General features: G+C 38.1%; 2 protein-coding genes across 3 annotated transcripts; one reads left to right on the top strand and one right to left on the bottom strand.

Moving 5' to 3' along the window:
• Positions 1-1,871: 1,871 nt before the first annotated feature.
• On the bottom strand, positions 1,872-6,174 carry LOC139961106 (muscarinic acetylcholine receptor M5-like). Its single transcript, XM_071960002.1, has one exon. The coding sequence runs from the start codon at positions 5,008-5,010 to the stop codon at positions 3,451-3,453; it is 1,560 nt and encodes a 519-aa protein (XP_071816103.1). The 5' UTR covers positions 5,011-6,174; the 3' UTR covers positions 1,872-3,450.
• Positions 6,175-8,896: 2,722 nt separating this feature from the next.
• On the top strand, positions 8,897-21,063 carry LOC139961109 (inhibitor of growth protein 3-like). 2 transcript variants are annotated; one of them, XM_071960005.1, is made up of 10 exons: positions 8,897-9,054; positions 11,606-11,677; positions 12,715-12,821; positions 13,612-13,677; positions 14,719-14,815; positions 15,554-15,604; positions 16,618-16,868; positions 18,055-18,251; positions 19,131-19,335; positions 19,773-21,063. In XM_071960005.1, exons 1-10 carry the CDS (start codon positions 8,910-8,912, stop codon positions 19,902-19,904), a joined length of 1,323 nt encoding a protein of 440 aa, XP_071816106.1. In that variant the 5' UTR covers positions 8,897-8,909; the 3' UTR covers positions 19,905-21,063. The 2 variants fall into 2 exon arrangements, with proteins under 2 accessions (XP_071816106.1, XP_071816107.1); XM_071960006.1 differs by lacking the exon at positions 8,897-9,054 and adding an exon at positions 9,130-9,296.
• The last annotated feature ends 575 nt before the right edge of the window (positions 21,064-21,638 follow it).

Here is a 21,638-nt window from a genome sequence, read left to right as displayed (position 1 = left end):
TATAGTATACTGGCAGCCGTTTTCCTCTGCGTTGTTTCACTGCATAACTCTATTATTGTTACCTGTACGTAAATTTACGTACAGGTAACAATAATAGAGTTATGCAGTGAAACAACTCCTTAACCTGTCTTAAGACAGTTTAAGGAGTTAGTTTTCATAATTTCCATGTCGGTATATACTTATTATGATGCAACATATATCATGTCAAATATCTTCAATGTCTTCTCCGTTATTTGCAATGAATCCTTAATATTCACGTTAGCCTCACAAAGATTTTAGTACCGAATAATACCAAATCGTGAAATTCCAATTGCATGAATCAGTAACAATAGCTGCCTTAATTTGATGATGACGTCAACTCCTTGTTCCATGCGTATTATTGTTTCTATATTAGCCTATATGTATTTGTTCTCTCATGCATAACCGTAACTCCTGATGGCAACTATGCATTTAGGTTAAGCTCAATTATGCCCCTGACAAATATTATGCCTGTTTAGAATATTTTTGAAACCTCAAATATTTGTTGTTTCCTAAATCTGATTTTTATGGTGTGTTGAATGTTGCTATATGGTCTGTGTGGTATCACGTAGCAGTCTGCACCAACCGTTTGGGTGTACGTGCATGTGTGTGTGTAGTTGTTTGCTTGTTTGTTTGTTGTTGTTTTTTATCCGTTTGAAAATAGGCTATATAGTGATCGACAAATTAATATTCCAGTAATTGTTACCCTTACTCACACTTGTAAGAGAGTTGAGTGTTTGAACGATGAATTTAGGCACCAATTATGTTGTAGACCGTGTAAAAACACTATACTGTCAGCTTTTCTTATATGTTTGTAAGATTTTAAATTTTTGAGAAATGATCCTTTAAACGGACGAAGCATCTCAGTTAAAGTGACTGTACTATGGAGTCTAATGCATACATACCAATAGGTCAGGTCCTCAGATCAACGACAAAAATCAATGAAAAGCAATAATAATATGACCTCAAATGACATGTCCATATAACATGTTACAACTTTGTCAAGGACAAATGGTGTTAAATTTCATTCAAGGTTGCTCTGCTGTTTATATGAAGTTAAATGAATATGTTTGTTTGCTTTATTTTCATTTATAAAGTAATTTAACTGACATTAACATTATATACCTTTACTGAAGAGCCGATGTCACCGCCAATGCATTAAAGGTGCATTCCAGAGATTAGGCACATTTTAAATGTGAACAACCTTGTAAAACCCGGAATGACTGTAGAAAAGTCTGGCACTGATTTTGTTTTCTTGGGCTATAACATATCAATACTATAGAAACCATCGTTTAACCATTCTCACGGCCCATTCTAACTGGCTCTTCGTCGAAAGCCATCTGGGATGATATCATTTAGAAAAGAATTCACAATGAAACCAATTAGGCTTGTTGTTGTGAAATCCCTCATAGACACTACCAGCGATATTATACATTCGTAATGGAATAATACGTACGTATAAAACGTAAACAGTTGTATGTGTAAATTCTAACAGGTTGCCTCTTCGCATAACCTCCGAAGTAGTGGCGCTACACCAATTTAGAAAACTCGGCGTTCGTTTTATATTGAGCGTTTACAGCTGTATATACAACGTACGCCAGAATAATCTTGCAGCCGCAAAATTAGAGGCGGGAACGGATGAGGGGAAGCAGATTGGCAGCCGCTGGGGCAAAATATTCCAGTCTCCACTTAAATACGCACACAATTTCAACAACGTACCGTACCTTGTATAGTCTCTCCTCGAAAGTACAGGACGGTATAAACCGTTCAAAAAAAACCACATACTGTTAGAGAAGGAGAGAATATTCCTTTGATCCCATTTGCTGTTTAATATATTTGGATAGAGCATATATAGTGTAACATGACCGTGCCTGCACCAAATTAGTTACACAGAATTACACAATATAATACATTCATACTGCCATAGGCTATCGTTACATGTGTATTAAGAGAGAGGGTTTGACTGTGATAAGCAAAATCCTGATTGCAGGAAAAAGAGGGAGAAAATTATATTCAAGGAAAGTAGGTCTGGTACCAAATTTGGCTTTCTTACATCAACATTGACTATTGACTTAGAGGAATATGCAATTTGACATGAAAGCAGTTAAATGAGCCCTCTCTAAATCTCTTCCTTTCCCCTCTTTCTCTTTTATCTTCAATAATGTATTTTTATGATGATTAATTTATATAATTTATCGTCAAAAGTCAATTATAATTATGTGATGCAACAATTACCAGCCCTATAACTGCAGGTTTCAAAGTTAAGTTAATCAAATGGTATTGCTACAATTTAACTTGTTTAAAGGAACTAGATCACATTTCTTCGAAACTCTGGCTATTTCATATTAAAATGGTCCCCCTTCGTATGTTTATAGCCAATTGAGCCTAACAAAAGTTTTTAGAAAATATATACAGCCTATATATACGTAAAAAAGAAAACCTGTTTCCCTCCGTGTATATTTAAATTACGACTGCATTTTCTCTCTAATTTTGTAAAATAAAAACTTATATATTCCAGAACAAGTCTCTTCCGTAAGGATGTCCTTCAACTCACACTTTACTTTGTATGTGCGTTGGTGCTTTTATGCGTAGGTATGCTATGTTTGTGCGTGCGTTTGATTACGAGCGTTTGTTTACGTTCGTGAAATGAATGTAAACGGAACTCAATTTCGTATGGCAAGCCATGTGGGACAAACACCGCATAAAATGTGAATATATATGCGTATTAATTAGAATATATACGCGTATTAAATCAGACAAATAACTGGCATATAGCTTTCACAAACGGGTTTCAATAATTATCATACTGTAGCCTCGCCAGTGCAATAAATGAGAGATTGCAAAGTTAGTCTCTAGTGACGTACACCCAGAGCAGGTTTACTTGATCTAAACAACAGCATGTTTAATACGTGTATATATTCGAATTAAAATATTCGAATTAATACGTGTATTTATTCGAAATAATCCTCATATGTATCATAATTATTACGTATATATTCGTATTAAAGCGAAGATATATTAAACGGTTTTGTCCCATATGGCTTGCCATGTTTTCGAGACATATATGTGACCAGAGATACGTTACAGGGCCTTCGGCGCTACACAAAATCTATGTAGGCCTATGTGACTGAATGGAAGCCTACATAAGTAGGCCTATAAATTTATACCTGCTGTGAAACGACATGAGGTACATAATATAAGCTCGTTAATGAGAACTTGCACGCAGTCTATATAGCAAACCTAAAATGAAATATATCAGGAAAACTTGTTATACACAAAAATAAGTGAAAATGCATTTTATGGTTGGGCATCAGTCAGTAATCCAAAGTTCGTGTATTATTTTGTGGCATATTGTTGCTGCATGTATTAGAAGGGCAAGACAGAATTAAGTTGCCGTTTTTGGCACATGAGTGAATCAATTAACTCAGTTTGCTATAAATTGTTCAGGCGACTTATTTCACTAACTCTCGAATTCTGCGAGCGCCTAATTTTCCGAGAATTACACTGGCAGGTCAAGAGTCGTAGAACTCCTTTACGGAACCTTGCGTTCATCAAAGGATAAATTAATGGGTTGATGCATGAATTAGAGAGTAGTATCATGTAAGTCAGCTGTTCAGCTTGGACTAAATTCAAGGAAAAGTCTGAAAACGATGTTGCTATAGAAACCAAGTAAAATGGCAACCAACAGATAAAGTAAACCATTACAAACAGTATTAAACTAAAGGCTGCTTTCCGTAGCTTTTTCGCCTCTCGTTTTCGTCTTTCAAACACGACACTGGTTCTTCTCGGATACGAAATCGTGCTTATACTTCTTCCAAAGGATATTTCCGTACCGGTTCCATTTCTACTAACACGTCCACTATTTAAAACACGACTGTTATTGAGCTTTCCATCAACATCGGGTAGGTCAGCGTCCGTCTCCACGTTGAACTTGAAATCAGAAATTGAAGCAGGCTTGGTAAGATGCACAGTCCCAATTGGCGTTGTGTCTTCAAACTGCACCTTCGTTGTTACCTTGATTCCGTTCTGAATTTCCTTAGAAGACAATTCTTCGTCTACGTGTAAATTCGGGTTATCAACTCCCAACTCATTGGGTTCTTTTTTCTCTTTATATAGATTCTTGGTCTCCAAGGAAACTGTCCCGTTGCCAGCTGTTTTTATTCTGTCTCGGTCAGGCTGGTTAGCTTCAAAATATTCACGAGACTGACTTATCGACTGAGACTGAGTTTGAAGAGAAACCTTCTGCCGTTGCCGTACATTTGTATTGATATCCTCACTGGGGTCAATGGCGTCTTGCCAATTTGAATGTAAGCGAAGCTTCTTGAAAACGGCTGCATTGAAGAATACCATTAACGAGAATGGGATACAGAAGGCCACAAAGAACGATACGACCGTGACCCATCCGGTGTATTTACCGTAACTGTCCCAGATACTCGGTGTGCACGATTCCCTGTCATTAGTCGTTATTTTATCTTCGGTCAAGTACCTCAATAAGTTGATAGCTATTGAATAGACTAGGCAGGCTACCCAACCAATGACGACGATGCGAGAGACCCGTCGGCGAGTCTGTATCGTCCGATATCGCAAAATATTTGAAACCATTTCGTATCTGTCGATGCACATAAAGATAACGATGAAAACCGACATGTTGACGAACCAGTGGTGCAGAATCGCGATGATTAACAATTTCACCACCGTGAAAGTTTGAAGACCGAAAAAGTAGAAGAAAGGGTAATAAAGCATAACGAAAATACCGACGCAGATGTCCGCTACTGCTAAGTTTAGGATGTAAATATTAGAGGGCGATTTCCTGACATCGCGGTATAGCACGTAGATGATGATAATTACGGTATTCCCTACCAATGTCAATATACCGATGATAGTCATTAGGTAGACTACGTAAATGAACGTGATATACTTATCTGGCTGTAAGTTTTCACTAATATTACAAGAAAACGGTATTGTGACGTCCGCATCTGTCGAGGTTTCCATTTTGGTCGTTTTTTAAACTTTTGTTGTTTAATAACAATAAAATGGAGTTCGTAACAGGCCGGTGTATAATTCTAATGGCATATAATTCCCCCCTACAAAAAAGAGCATTTTATTTCTGATTTCCAGTGCTATGATATTAGTGGTTGCACACTGAACAACCAAACTATATACGCAGCATACACGTAGCTAGGCTTCACTGCTGATTCTCTCCCACGATAGAACAAAAAACGAGAAGTTGAGCATTTCCTCTCCAGTTAAGCTATGTCTTTGTGTATCTAACGGTTCTTTGATCATCATCAAACATACTAACCCGTTAGCCTATTAACAGTTCACTTAGACCTACCTCTAAATGGAATAATAATCATTAACCATAAACACATCATCTAATCAACTGTCAGCTTGATTAATGCAGCGAACTAATGTCCTTCACCACAGATCACAAAACATGACGTAATAAAGTAAACTATGGGGTGTTATATTTGTAGGCAAATCGCACACAAACATTTTTTAAAGAGGAAAGACTATTATGTTTTAATAGGTTCTGACAACTTGCTCCTTTGTGTCAGATACCGTTATCTGGTAAGCTCCTTAAAAAGATACCCAGTTCTATCTACTTACGTCAAAAACAAGAGGAATGCAATTCCAAATCTCATAAAGTCTTTAGACAACTGTATACTTTCCTATATTTGGATAATAACTTAGCCGTTATATGCGTGTTTGTAACGGTAGCCTGTTATTTAACAACAATTCCTACCAATGAAACCAGAAATTGACCCAGTGAACGGGTCGAATGTTACGGAGGAACTTGGCGCAGCCGCGATCATGGAGGTCACGGTGGTGTTATTGGTGGTAAGGGGGAGAGGTCAAGGCTGAAGTCGCTGTTATTGACTCTTTGTATCAAAATTGAACTATATAATTTATGCACAATACATCATACTAACCTATGTCTGGTGTAGGGGCTGAGTATATATATCGAGTATGTTTCTTGACTCAGTGATTGAGGGCGATTATGGTGTCGCCATGGGGACGGTCGAAATGTGATTCTCACCGCATTGTAAAGGAATCTTCCAAGGATTTAGGACAGTGTACTAGAAATAAAATATCAAAAGAAGGTAGATACAGTGTCTGTCATAACGACCAGTATTTCATAGTAGTGATTCTTCTGAGAGCATGGAGGGGCGGGGGGGGGGGCGTGGCGCATGAAAAACTTTCTCCTACGATACCGGCCGGTGTGCTCTGAAGAAAATGGTACTCGTTGTCAAAGGCAGAAACTAGAGATCTCAGCTTCTGTCATCCAGTATTTTTTCTTCTGTTAAGTGTAGATACTACCGTAGTTGCTAATGACGTTATAAGGTCACACGTCAGTCAACGTGGCCAATAAGCTCGTTTGTCATCATTAGCGGGCAAACTTGCCGAAACAATGATAAACACACTGAAAATATATTGTAGGCCTATTGCACTTATTATATAATTGACGTTGCGGGTCAAATGTCATGCAGGACATCGTATACGGAGTTGAAATATCGCCGAGCAAAGATTGTGCGAAAAAGGAGGGCACTATACGTTGTGAATTGCCCATTTGAGTAGTGGGGTGGAGCACCCCCCCTACAATTCCAATGGACTTCAAACTTGGAGGGTATGCCTAAGTGGGAATATCATATAGTGGGACAGCGTCTAAAGTGTCACATGATATTCAGGTCAGAGGTTAAAAGGTCAGCCTAAAAACACAAAACGAAAAGAAAACAGGGTTTGTAGTTTTTGCACCGGTATTCTGCCGATGCACATGACTACTCTTGAACTCATGCTGTCTTTGCACTGGCAATTTGCGGAAAACCGGCGTCCATATTATTGGAGGAAAGAAACGTCTGCCAAATAGACACATATATACCTCTTTGTTAAAGGCTAAGATTGGTAGAGGCCAATACCTCGGATTCGTAAGCTCAATCTTCATACCCCATAGATGAAACGTATCTTCGATGAAGGGCGTACATCAATCAATTTCTTTTGAGGCGGAGGGGGGGGGGGGTGGAGGGGGATTGAGATGAATCGATTTCGATACCGAATAGAGTTTTCGAGACCCGAATGGCCGAGCAAGGTTTCTGTTGAAATCAGGCGCGTAGCCATGAGGGGGGGGGGGGGCGAAGGGGGCGTAGCTTTTTTGTATGCTTTTATGGTATCGCTAGTATAATTTCAAAATAGAAAATGCTTAGATTGAACTTACAAGGCCTAGGAAGTGACATTTCCAGCGATCTGGGAGGCATTTTCGGCCAAAATTTATACGCTTCCCGCTACGTCATGGTGGCGCTACGCTTAGATAGTTTGCAGAGCCATATATACGGCTCTGATATATAGTTTGCCTACATGTTCGCCCCTGGGAGCAACAAGAGGGAGCAACAAGAACGGCAATTGTTTCACAATTACGACTGACTATACTCAGCTGCTCAGAGGTGTAGAATCAATATCTCCATTTAGGTACACTGTTATTGCCTGGGAGTGCAAGAGGTGGCCACGGACACCCATATTGTGGTTCAGGGACAGAGTATTTGGATATCCGAAAAGCTGAGGCATCAAGTATATGTCTCGTATTGAAGCACAAAATAGCTGCATATGTCAGAAATGGAGTCACACAAATTTCTCAGGGCCGTAGAATCCTCCGTGCCTCCGACCACCCCTCCTACCGTGGAGACCACTGTTCTCCTTCCAATATGTGTGTCCCCTGACTCAAAATGTCTGGATTAGTAAAGGCCTGACCATCTGTCATGGAGACATTCTAAATGTGCCTCAGAATACACCATTTGCCTTCTAACTCTTGGGGTCTGGAGGAGCTTTACAGCCCCCCCCCCCCGCCCCCCCCCCCTCATTGCTTTGTCTCTACCCCAGGGCCGGAACACGGATGGCGGAATGGGGAAACGTTCCTCTCTAACCCCGCCCAAAAGGAAAAACATCAAACCAGACTTTCTTCCAAATGGTTTACATTACAAAAAAATCGTTAAATTTTACAGCTTATACAAAAAGTATGTTAAAATAATGAAAACGAGAAAATGGTAATTACACCATCAACTTTGCCCCATCCACACGAAAATGTTCCCAAATGACGGAAGGCAGCCAACATTTATTCCCCCCCCCCCTTACCCCTCCACGAAAAAAAGGAAACAAAACAAGACAGAAAAAACATTAATGTTTTTTATTATTGTCTTACACTAAAAAGCAGACGATACAAATGTAAGCTCCTATCACTTAGCATCTAAGTCCCCTTCACAAAACAAAATCTGAGAGTTGGGGGGGGGGGTGACAGGTGAACGCAGACAGGTGGTGGAAACAGGGAACCGTTTGGCGCGGCTTTATTTACGTTAATGGGTGTTAACAATAACTACCCATGCTGATATATGTTTCTTTCATTTTGGAAGCGACATGGGACCGCCTCACCCCGCCATCTCTCTCCCCACCTAATGTGACCGCAATGGCATAATTTCACCGAAATTAAATTAAAAGTGATTTGAATGATCAATCTCTTTACAAACAGAGAAAAGGGTTGATGAAATATTTCTGGGCGTGGGCCGGGGACAATAGCTGTTTCGTCCGAACCGCTTGATCCCGATCTCCTAAGCTCCCGCTTGTGTAGGAATGTAGTACAATATCCTAATGATAGCGTGAATACTTCAGAGCCCTCTGTTTGCGAAACTAAGAACATATTTTGCGATTTCTTTTTCTTGATGCAGTTGTTTTGTTTAAAATAGTGTCAGAAACTGGTTAACAAGACGAAAACGCATGTAATGGCCTCTTTACTGAACCGTACGTTTGGCACATGGAGTCATTTGTAGAAACGACTGCTAAAAGTTCATAGTAAGCTTCTATTCATCTTTGCTATGATTGGTTGTCTTTTCAGGCGGCAAGCGTTCATGTCCAATCAAAGCTGTCGTACCAGTCCATACCGTCAGTGTATTACAGTCAATGCACAAGCCCGCTTCGTTGAAAGTAACGCATCAAGATATTCTGCTGTTAATCCAGACTTCACAATGTTGTACTTAGAAGATTACATCGAGAGTAAGCATTAGTGTAGTTTTCTTAAATATTTCTTTCCCTGTATATTCTGTACCGTTTCGAGAAAGTGCTTACTGTCACAATTTTGTCTGTGACTTGTCAGTTTTACTAACGTTGCTATGTACGACTTTGCCTTCCCACTTCTATTCGTTACGATACCACTACATTCACAGGGGCCTATTGCAGTTCGATGTTATATACCATATCGTAATGTCATTCCATACAGCAAGTTCAAGATGATCATTGTAAGATGGGTCTCTCATGTTTGCCCCCTAACTTTAACGTAGGAATACAAATATCGTCGTATTTTATAACTGAACGTTCTTAAATGTTTTTCGATGTTCTTGGTAGCTTTTGTGGGCTTGTATTTAGGAGTTTTGAAGCATGGAAAATCGCCATTTTGAATTTAGAATTTTTGCAGTCGTGCAGTTGCTACGGATGCCTCACGGGGACATGTGAGACATTCGGATGAGATGTTGAAATGATAGGAGTCATTTGAACATCTACAATTTTTGCATTTGGTTTATGATTTTACCAATCCTACCGAGGAAAACCAAAAGTAAGATTGCAATTTAGATTGCAAGTGTAGATTTTGTGATAAAAATATATCAAAGTTAGATTTGTGATAAAGTAAGGAATGAACATGATTCTCTTCTCAACAGTTACATTACCTGCTTTGGTAGTTCTTCTTAGTAATTATAATACTATATTTATCATGTAAAAAACAAAATGCAAAATATGTCAACCCTGATTATATGAGTTAACTTTTGGAAAAAACTTAAAATATGTGTTAATTAGTTTAACAAATACTGCCACCAGCCCAGGTTGTCAGTTTGGGAAGTTTATCTTTAAAAAATATGATAGACAAAGTTTCAGTAATAACAGTTCCGAAATGCTCGTACAATTAAATTAATTGATTCAAATTAAAATCTGGTACCATTTTGATTTAGGTACTCTCCAAAATCTATTTTCTCAATAAGGGGACAGGAACCCCAAAACTAAAGTGACTATAGATATTTTTTCCAATACATCCAGGGACATGATGTGATGTTGTCCCCCTCCCCCTCTTCCCTTCCCCATTCCATTTGCCATCAAGTGTTATGAGCCAAAACTATATCAATTTTGAAAGGGAAGGTGGAATTTTGAGGGCCTCTGAGTGTTTTGGTGGTTCTTTGTTGCAAGGTTGATGTTCAAATGGTCAAGTGTAGAACAACACGTTTTTTGCCCAAGGTATAAAAATCCAATACCAAAATGACTTAGATATTTTCCATGTGAAAAACAGCCAATGAAATTATTCAATGATCTGATATGCATTGATCTGTGAGTCATGTATGAAATTGTAAACAATCAATGAACAGAACAAGGAGAAGCAGGTAAAATTGAAATTATTCAGGGCCTTTCTTACAAATTATGGGGTGTTCCATGGACAGTACATACTGTAATGTCCAGGGACATCTCCGTGGACACTTTCAATCCGGCGACAGTACATGAAATCTGGGGACTGTCCCCGGAAATCGGGGACCTCTGGTCACATCAATTGGCTTAGACAGCTCCCTAGAGAGTGACAAGTTACAGTATCCTCCTATGTTCACATATAATACGATAAACCGAATATAAAGCTCAATTGTCAGAGTTTTTATGGCCTCAATAAATGTGTGTGTATAGTATGCAACTGTTGCAAGTTTCTCAAGGACAAAATTATGGTTTTGAATATCATCCAAGAGCACTGTGCTGTTGATATGGGATTAAAAGTACATGTTTTGGTGGAGTATCCGAATTGATGAAACAATGGATTAACATAAACATGTATTTAGGCCTGCACTGTTGAGCAGACTTCAGCATCAATTTAGCCTTATACATGTGAACTTGTGCACATTCAAAGAGAATTTAGCAATGGTGAGTACCTCGAAAAACTGGAATTGCTATACTGTAGGAACAGTGCTGGCACTCAAATATCTCTTTATTGCTTGACAAATGACATACGTACGTCCTTGGACTAAAATTCTGCCTCAAGTCACCCTGTTAACATTTCACATAACGCATCAGTTTTCCTCACAGTTAAGGGCATGGTACTGGTATGCAGTCAAACAGTATGTAATGTTTGGTTGTGTGGCATCTATCTTGGGGAATAGTGCTTTATTTCCAGTGGACAGAGCAAAGAGTAGATGAGAATTAGTTGAGACCAGTGCAACACTAGTAGTTGTTTCTCAGAGTTTCAACCGTTGAGCAATCATCAGACAACTGGTAGAGCTCATGTTGAACTCCTAGAATATGTAACTTGGAATTGAACACCGGACCTTCGTGTCACAGTCCGTACCACTCGACCACAATGATTCTACTGGTGTGTGAAAGCATAACTAAATGGCTTTGTAGAACTGTCAATGGCATATTACGCAGGACTAGTGTTGTGATTGTACCTGAAAGTGCACCCCTGTTCATCTTGAATTTGACAATGTACATCTTGACTTGGCCAAAAAAAGTGGTACCTATTCTGTGAAAAGCACCCTTTTATATTATAAACTTCATGAATTCAATGTTCTGTATTTCATTGCAGTGATTGAGCAACTCCCCATGGACCTAAAGGAGAGGTTCACAGAGATGAGGGAGATGGACCTACAGGTACAAAGTAAGTAACATAAATGCACAAACTTCATAAATGCTTCAGTGTATAGTGTACCGCGGGAGGTATCCATGCACCGAATTGGAGGGGTACTGTATGATTATAGAACAGTGATTAGGTTTAGGAGTTTGTTCAGTTGAACATGTGTAGAATACTGTAGCTTGATGTTCTATGCAGTAACTTCACTGACCATCAAATGTTCTTGAGCATGACAAGTTAGTACTGTAGTACCCATTAGGATGATGAACTGGGGTCAGGAAATATGTTTTAAGATCTCAAGTGAGAAAGGAGGTTACTTATTTAAAAGAGATATCAAGATTTACTCCTAACATACCATGTCACTAGCATGTTAGATAAAAGTCTCTAAAACAGTAACTTAGAGAAAATAGAAAACTAATTCTCTACAACTTGCTTCCCACTTTGAGCTCTCCTACACTTTTGTGTCGAGTGATATTGTATTAAAATGATGTGAAAGATACTTAGGGTGAGCATCCTCATCCAGATTCATTTATAAATGATGCATCACAAAAGCTCCCAAGAGATTGAAATAATAGACTGCCAGCAATAGCCCCCAAACTACAGTAGGTAAATAGAACAGAACTGTAATGAAATACGTCATTCTGTTTGTTGACTTGGTATGTATTAAAGAATAGTTTATAGACTGTCACAGTAATATCGCAGTGTCATTCAGTTTGATTGAAGCACTTCTACTTGACAAAGTAACCAGCTCTGATAAAGGCAAGCATTAACGTGTGCATTGGATTAATCATTCAAATACTTCCTCAATTGTCTGTTGCTCATTGCTCCCTAAAGCTGATGTTGATGGAGGATTTGAGGTTTGCTTACAGCCATTATTGGAGTACTGCATTACAGTGTACATGTCCTAGTTTAGTCTTTCTATGATGACATAGAGTTATCTTTGTTTAATATTGGTCTTCAGATTAGTCCTGCCATCGTCACACACAACAACGTCCCTTTTGGTATTTTACTGTACATCATATTAAAAGTACATATTTGCATCTCTTCTTATGTGTCCTTTGCAGACTCCATTGACAACATAGATGAGAAGGTGAAAAAGTTTTTTGAAGGTTCAGCCGTGAAAAAATTCAAGCCTGAAGTGAAGCAACAGCAATATGAGCAACTGAGAAAAGTATGAACAGTACCTCCAGTTCATCTCCCTCTCATACTTTCCCTCATTCCAAGCTATAGGATTTGACACTTAGGGCAAACTTTAAGATTCAACTTTTGTACAGCAGTTTTTTGAAAGTCTCTGAATTTCCATGTTATGAAATGCTATGGTTCCTGGTGTACCTAAACTACTAAACATGGTTGTGCTTGTATCTAGCAAGTTTGTTACATGATACCGAATAAAGTTTTCTCTGCTTGTAATTGTGTGTTCTAATGCAAGATACTTTTATACACTAATAAACTTGATATAAGTCAATTGGGTTGATGGAAAAAAAAGAAGAAAGCCAACTGGTCAATGCAAGAAGCACTCAGAATTTAAAGTGGAACGATGAGATTGGTCTTTTAAAACTTTATTTTTGTCATCCCCTAGTTTCGCTATTTATGTGAAATGGGAGGATAGGGGGGTGAAAATAAACGGGTCAAGAGATTATGCCTAGTTCAGGAATGCGGACGTGCGATTGTAAACTTCTGCAGATTGCTTCACAAAACTTGCATCGTTTCAGAAATTTGATCCAACAGTTTTGCATGGTAATATATAGTAGCAGTATTGTTTTGAATGGTTTTTGCAACAATTGACACAAGATGTCATATACCACGTTTTCCTTGTCAATACACGTCAGCCAACACTGGTTTATATTGATACCATAACATGAAGGTTTACAGTGTGTATATGAATCCTCTTTACTTCTGCAAAGTTCATCCTAAACTGAAACCTCATCATCATACTCTATTCACTGTTTTCCTCTTTCCAGGAATATTATAAAGTCCTCGAAGAAGCGGATGAAAAAGTGCAACTAGCCAATCAGATTTATGATTTGGTAAGAATTACTGACCAGGACATATTAAGCTACTTCTGGTTTTGTCATCATATTGTTAGTCACCTCTTATATTTGTCTTTCTTAGTGGTAACTGTTTGGGTTGCTAGGGCTCTTTTTGGTCTTGCATTTAGCTTTTACAATAAAACAGCATTTTGCATTGATTATGGATAAAATAGGATACTAAAATCACATAAGAATAATGTTGCTGCATGAGCTTGACTAAGTATTAAGTATCTCAAGTAATGATCAAAAGTTCTTAAAATAATAATTTACTTGTCTCGAGAGATTAATAATATACCCAGTCTAGCAAACTCGTAAAATCAGACAAAAACACATAAAGAAGACAAATGGTGACCAAAATGCAAGCAGTTGCCTCCTTGACTACCTTAATAGTTGAGGTTTTAAAGGATTATGGATTACTTATCAATATTGATCTTATTGATCATCAATTTGAAATATTTTATTTTATTTTAAGCGAATGCTCAGATTTCTGAAAGATGTTACTGCTGGCGTCCAGTACCATGATAAGTTTAAAGAATGGAGGGTATGTCCCCACCGTACCGTACCGCCAGTATGTGACAAATAAGTCACTTAGTTTCATTATCTTTATCTGTGGTACAGGTGGAACGAAAGATGGGTTTAGTGGTTTACTTTGATGGAAGTGAATTATTGTACTCCAATTCATAAAGTGTAAGAAAATTTTGAGAGGAGCTATTTCTGCAAAATGGTTTCATATTATTCTCTTGTTTTTGGCTGTTGTAAGTTCTGTTAGGAAAGTGGCAGAATGTTTGGAAGTGTTTGTGTAATCATCTGTTCCAAGCAGGACATCTCATTAAAATGTTTCCTGCTTTGCGTACATCTTTATGTTTTGACGATGTGGATAGGGTGCGCTTTACAATGTGGATAGGGTGGATAGGGCTTTACAATGTGGATAGATGTGGATAGGGTGCGCTTGACTAAGGCAACAGATATATATATAATAATTGTGGCATAAGATGTATTGCTAGATGATAGGTAACAATATAATGTTTTTTCTTATAGGTAGAAAGATATCTCAGGAAACTGGACCAGGAAGTGAGTAGATTTAAAATGGAACTGGAAGCAGATCATGCAGGAATAACAGAAGTATTAGAAAGAAGTAAGTCACCTTTCTGTGTATGGGTCCTTCAATATGCTATAAAACAGTGTAAGATCCCACACTATATGACTGAAGTATAGCAATTATGCAAGGCTGGGAGGCACCAGCCTACAACATTGTGATTGGGAACATGGCTTGTACAACGTACAGTACTACAGGGGAACCTCCGACGTAAACTAAAGCAATGCCCAGAAATATGAAATAGTTTCATATTTTGCGTATAGGCTTCTGGTACTTCTTTAGCACTACTGTACAATACAAGGACAGTTAAGTCTGTTTCATGTAGCCATGTGAAAAATTGTAATGATTTGGGATACTGAGGTCAACCTCAAGCTGGATGAAACATGAAGATCAAAATTGATGCAAGGGAGTGTTAACCGTGATTTAGGCATGATTGTTTTGATAATCTTGGAGTTGGTTTGTCAACAAATTAGAGGTATTGATTAAATTGCATTGAGAGTAGTTAGACGCATGTTTATTGCATCTGCTAGGCAATGTTAAAATGTTGTCCTGTATTATATCACAGTGGTAACTCTCATCTATCATGAACCTGTGAGGCAGGAGACTTGTCAAGTTAGTGGCAAACCTTAGCCCTTGTGGCAGCCATTTGCACGCTGTAAGTTTCCAGGTATGGAAGCTTACAAGGACCATTTCAAGTTCAAATTGAGTTATGGTTGGTGGCTGTTAAAAGGTACAGGTTTTACATTAACTTGGATTTTTTTTCCATTAAACCAACAGGATCCTTAGAACTTGACAGGCCGCCAAAAACAGGAAGCACAAAGGGTGAAAGTAAGTATAGATCAGTGCTGTGCATGCACAAGGTTTACTCTGAAAAAGTGAGACAATTTATAAGGAACATTGTGAGTTGAGCTTGATCAAATTTCTTGATGCTGTTCATATTGAAATCATGGAAAGTTGATTAGTTTTGTCTAATAAAGTTTAATTTTAAATAATGGAGAAATAAAATTAATAAAATATAATTCTCCAAGTTTCATTCTGCATGTGATTAAAAAAGATGAGAAAAAGTGTCTAGGTTGAAGAAATGTTGAGAATGGATCACTTTATTAGCCTTCATTTGTGGAAAGAAGTACCATGAGGCTGTGTACTACCTCTGTCAATTACCATTTTATTTTGGGTACAGCTCTGATGGTTTGGTCAAAATTTTCATCAAAAGCAAAAAACTGGTTTCCCAGGGGTTATTAGTATGATTGATGCCTGCTTAGTTGATAAAATAACGACCTACCTCATTCTAGTCAAGATTTTCTCATTATAATCATGTTGAATGGACCATTTAGGTATGGATATCCCATTCAAAATCACTGCCTAGTGTATGTATAATGTCATGTTCATCATAATTGAAATAGAACCGTCATGTTTGTAGCTCAATTGGCATAGCCAAATGGAGCTGATGCCATCCATCTGTTTGTATATTAACATCAGTTCAAAGGCTGTTGCTCACATCCCATTTGCTCGATCCTAATGAAAGCATCATTTTCAACTCCATATCGAACTTGCAGGACTTGTGTAAAGCATCTTTTATTGGCACTTTGAATAAGGACATGCTTTAACTTAATGTATAGACTTTGGGGTACATTCATCATACACACAGCATCATATTACATTAGAAACATGTTTGTCAACAAGTTTTACCATTGTTTAATGCAGGAAAATGAGTAACTTTGGTATGATTTCTGCATTGTCTCCACATGGGCAGCTTTATTAGGGAAAAACCTAGTTGAAATGCATGTTTATATAAAGGAAAAAACCCCAGATGGTTGAGATGACTTTTCTCATTTTTGCAGAACGGAAACAACCGACAGAAAATAGCGCAACTGATAAAAGGATACACACAGAGAGGTTACTATCCAACCTGGCAACAGAAGCAGCTCAGGAAATCTCTGGAATGAAGAGCTCCACAGCTTCGTCTAGTTCATCATCAACTTCTAATGAATCAACAGGAATATCTATGTCATACACCCTGGGACGAGTTGGTGCTGGTAGTAATAATGCTATCGCCATGGCAGCAGCTAGAGCAGTAACAAACACATTACAGGTATGGGGGTCAGTTGGTACTATTAACAGCTTAGGCTTATATAAACTTTATTGATATCATTCAACCTACTACTTTCTAAATAGAATCAGTTAATTAATGCTTGCCTTCCCCCCCTCCCCCCCAAAAAATCAGCAAATTTCTATTTAAAGATTCACACAGTGAACCTCTATTGATGTGGCACTTAGAAAGTGGAAAAAAGCAGTTTTACAGAACTCGTAGGAATAACCTCATTGCAAACAGTCATGAAATCGTTTTAATAATCCCTAGTGAGTATAAATAAATATTTATATATATATATATAAATTGTCATATTTAGTAAGCATTGTTTGCTTTTCTTAATTCCAACAAAGCCTGTGAGTGTTATAAGGCTTAGAGCAGTTTTGAAGAATAATGCCAAAGCTTCCTCAAACTTGTGGGAAACAAACGATAGCAAAGATGTTAAAAGGTTTCTTTTCTTTAACTTTATTCTGCCAAAGTAACACCAGGAATGATGAAAGTCAGCTTTAACGTGCAAGCTTTGCAAGTGAAATGCAAAAGTATTCAATATAATTTGCAAGACAGCATTTTCTGCATAGGGTTTAAATAAACAGGGATTAAATAGTTCATAACCCAAGTGTGATTAAGTGAGTATACTGTAATGTTTAATACTTGGCATTCAAAGTGGAGGTCGTAAACCTTTAAGAGTTGCCAAAAGGTTTGGAGATTTCCCAAAAACTTGGATGCAAAAAGAAATTGCTGATATTTGTGAAACAATAGGGAGTTTCTTCATACTTTGCAAACTATAACATCATTTTGGGACTTAACTGCATTAGCCATGTAAGCATTTCCGTAAGGGAATTCCTTCTCCCTGTCGACCCCCCCCCCCCTCTAACATCCATCACTAGGGGGTCGCCAAGATGATGATGAAAATTGTAGTTACCAAGCAAACATTTTTGAGTACTAGGTTATTACATGTATGACTAGGTGAATTTGGCAGTCAGTACCCAAAACGAAATGCATATTAAAGAATCAAATGCACACCAAATTTAGCACACTATTCTTTACTCCTGATAAATTTGTATTCTTGTTCTTGGGGTGAAGCAGAGCAACTGCTGTAAAAGTCACATGATAAGGCCTTTGTCCTTGCTACAAGACTGTACTAAAATTAAAAACAACTCTTACGGTACCTAATCTTCCATCTATGTAGATGCAACAAGGCAGAAGGACAGCTAGTATGAAAGCTAGCTACGAGGCTGTCAAGGCAACAGGCATGGTTGGTTTAGGAGCTCTCCATAACGAATTCACGTTCGGAGGAGGTTCCACGTCAACTGCAAGAGAGAGTCAGGGTCAGCCAGGGTCAACGCCATCAGCGTCGTCCACCAGCAGAAGCCAAAGTAGAAGGAAGTAAGTCATGAAGCGATCACCGTGCTTTATCACCATGTTGTTGTTTTCACCCTCGTTTTGATGTTTCTAATTATCCCTGTTACTCAAGTGGAGACCTCCGGCATATGAAATGATGGCTTTGGTCTTCTTTTACAGTGTGTACAGTAGTATATATGTGTATTCAGTTTGATAATAAGAAAAGAGTTTCTTAGTAATTTCTTTCTGTATTGCCATTTATGTGCTTTTGCTTTTCATGGTGTGCATCTTCAAGAAAACCATTGAATCTGTGTATCGCAGGAACAGTTTGGCCATAGTAATATGAACCAAGTGGACATAAAAACATGGACATAGTGTGACTATAGCCATAGTAGTGTGAACATAATAGTGTGGAAATGATAGGATATAAATGGTAGTTCGAACATTGTTTGAATATGAACATGACAGGGACGAGTTAAATGGACGTAGTAGTGCTGCACTTTTTCCATCAATCCCTTTGAATGTTTACAAAGCTCCTCAGCTCCACACAGCCTTGTTTAAATCCTGTCTGTGGTGGTAGCCTCAGTGCCAATGTACTGCAGCAACTTACCAGCAAAGCCATAGTAAGAGAGCTACTGTATTGGTGAGACATGTTAATACAATATCAGACAAAAACTACAATATTTGCAAAAGTGTATGCGGCAAAGACATGACACTTTACAACCTTAGTCTAGATAAAGTAGAATGTTGTTGTATTAACGTAGAACTAGAAGTATCTTTTCCTGTGTACAAACAGTCATGGAGCTCACCTACATTTATTTAGTAGAAAGTTGGAAAACCTAATTATTGTTGTTAGGTTTGTTGTCATAACACAACAACAATTGAACAATTCAGGTACAAACTGTATTTGTTTTTTGTTGCCAGGACGGTGTCATCCAGACATAATGTCACTACTGCCGGTGCTGTCACGCCACCAACACCAACACCATCCACTGAAGAGGCAACACCAGAAGCACCGGCTGACGAGACAAGTGCTCCAGTCGATTGGTCGTACGACCCAAATGAGCCGAGATACTGTCTATGTAATCAAGTATCATACGGAAACATGGTTGGATGTGATAACCCTAATGTAAGTTACTCTTTCAAGATTAAGAATAGCCTATATTTGTCTTGATGTACACTTTTCTCTAGGAAATTTTGTAAATAGATAGAAATTCCATCATGACATTACATAATGCTGCTATTCTGACAATTGTTGCTCAGGCTAAAAATTCAAAATTTGTGTTTATTTTATATTGGTTGTCACTGAAAAGAACACAGAAAGAGACATCCAATGCTGTTTGTTACATTAACTTTGAAGAATAACTTAGAGAAATTGCCAAGGCTTTTTCCAATGGGGATTCAAACTCATATCTTTGCTGAAGGTAGTGTATAGCAAAGTAAACCAAGGGAACGTTATTAGTGTAATAGTTTTGCAATGAAATGCCACTGTCCCTTGCTCCATATCTGTTGATTGATTCCTTGATATGTTTGTGTCTTATGATCATCTTTTATCTGTTCTTGCAGTGTCCCATCGAATGGTTTCATTACGGCTGTGTTGGCATCACTCAACCTCCCAAAGGCAAATGGTTCTGCCCCCAGTGTACTGCTGCGATGAAACGAAGGGAGAAGAAAGATGTGCCGAGTAAACACAAGTGAAGGATTCTTAGGCTGAGAGAAGGGCTCTCTATGGTATCGTTTTTGACTGACAAAAGCTGCCTCATTCTGGAAAAAACCCAATTCACTTCTGCGGTCTCTGGAGGAATCTGGAACAGACTCTCTGCTCTCGAACAATCATAATTAATCTAATGAGGAATTATTGAGTGGATATTCATGGCTTTGCTATCCCTCATTTCATATCGCAAAGTGTGAAGTAGATGGGTGGGATAGTATGCCCTCATTTCATATCGTCTGCCCTCGGTGTACATGGTTTATGTGTCCCTACATGTCTGAAGATCACATGTGCTGATTATTTGTGCTGGTTATATTCTCTTAGCTTGATATTCAAAGGTTTACACTGTTAGGGGGGAAGGTCCCAGTGGAATGAGTCTGTTGAGAGACTACACGTGAAAGAGAAATTGCTGAAAGTTACTTCCAATTGTGCTCTGTTAGTTACTTGAACTATTGTCAATAGTAATACTTGGTGGTTTTTATCACAGCAGGAAAATAACATAGTATTCAAACTGGATGACTATTGTAAAGCATCGTAAAAGTTCCTAACAATCTATCTATGAAAACATCCTTTCCAGGTGAGGGAAATGTTGTGTATTGTTGTTAGTGTAGGCTACAGAAAAAGAGAAAAAATATCCTAGCAGTACTTGCGATATTTTTGATATCTGCTGTTTATGCATTGATGCTGTCAGGCGGAGGAACAGGTATAGGAATATTAATACTGTTATATTTGGAGCTCTTTCTCATTCACTACTTTCCAGCTGCTTTGCACAACTTTCAGTTCAATAAAATACGAGATACAATTTACCATTGTGAGGAGTAATTGCCATTGGATGTACTAAATTATTAGTGAGAGGTGTTAAGTTTTGAGTTGTGAAAGTGTGTAATGCTTCAACAGCATCAGCACCTGCCAGTACTTCTTTGTATTCAAATTTGATAGGTTAATTTTCTCAAGCAACTGGTGTTATGATAATGACAGTCAGGATGTGTGTGGGATCATATATAATTGTGAAGCATCTGAGAGAAATGTCTGGCCTATATTTAGATGTGGATGTTTTCTGATTGGGCAGCTGGGCATTTATTCTCTACACATTTGTGCAAAGTGCTGCATTGCATAATGCTTTGAAATAAAAGCCATAAATACTAATATCATTGTCTTCTTTTCTTTCCATACTTATAGATATGATTGAACAATTTCAATTCATAACAATGAATGCAAGTTCCCATACCACAAAAAGGGAGGGGTTGGCATTGAAAATTGGATTTTGTGCCCTGGCTCTATCTTGGGTGACTTTCCTTAAAAAATACCACAGAAAGGTTTTGTGTCCATAAATATCATATTTTATCATTTAGCTGAATACCTTATACCTGTACCAGGAGGCACTAGAACGCTCTTTTTTTTAGTTCCTATAAATAGTTTAGTTGAAAAACAATCCCAATGGCTATAGAATGCCAATAGAATCTCATTTGAAAACCTAGTTTTCTGATGATCATGGATGAACAACCACTAGCTTATGTCAAATAATACACTGCAGTACAGCCATGGTGAATGAGGTTTCAAAATCAATTGGAAGAACAGAAAAAGAACCCAATCTTCCAATTTACAAACAAGAAATACCAAATATGGAAGGCTTCCACTTAGCAACACATGCGCAGCACTTTTGTCAAGGTCATGATAATATGCTTCCTGATGGGCTTTTTAACCTGTGAACATAATGTTTG

This window comes from Apostichopus japonicus, chromosome 20 (genome assembly GCF_037975245.1).
Source record: "Apostichopus japonicus isolate 1M-3 chromosome 20, ASM3797524v1, whole genome shotgun sequence".
Classification (NCBI taxonomy): Eukaryota; Metazoa; Echinodermata; class Holothuroidea; order Aspidochirotida; family Stichopodidae; genus Apostichopus; species Apostichopus japonicus.
Note: the sequence above shows the minus strand (reverse complement) of the source record. Positions and strands in the feature narration are given on the sequence as shown.

Excerpts from the sequence above, each read along its gene's own strand:
- LOC139961106 (XM_071960002.1), bottom strand. The coding sequence starts at position 5,010 with ATGGAAACCTCGACAGATGCGGACGTCACAATACCGTTTTCTTGTAAT.
- LOC139961109 (XM_071960005.1), top strand. The coding sequence starts at position 8,910 with ATGTCCAATCAAAGCTGTCGTACCAGTCCATACCGTCAGTGTATTACA. Across the intron at positions 16,869-18,054 it reads CAGTAACAAACACATTACAG|ATGCAACAAGGCAGAAGGAC; the intron begins GTATGGGGGTCA and ends CCATCTATGTAG. Across the intron at positions 19,336-19,772 it reads TTGGATGTGATAACCCTAAT|TGTCCCATCGAATGGTTTCA; the intron begins GTAAGTTACTCT and ends CTGTTCTTGCAG.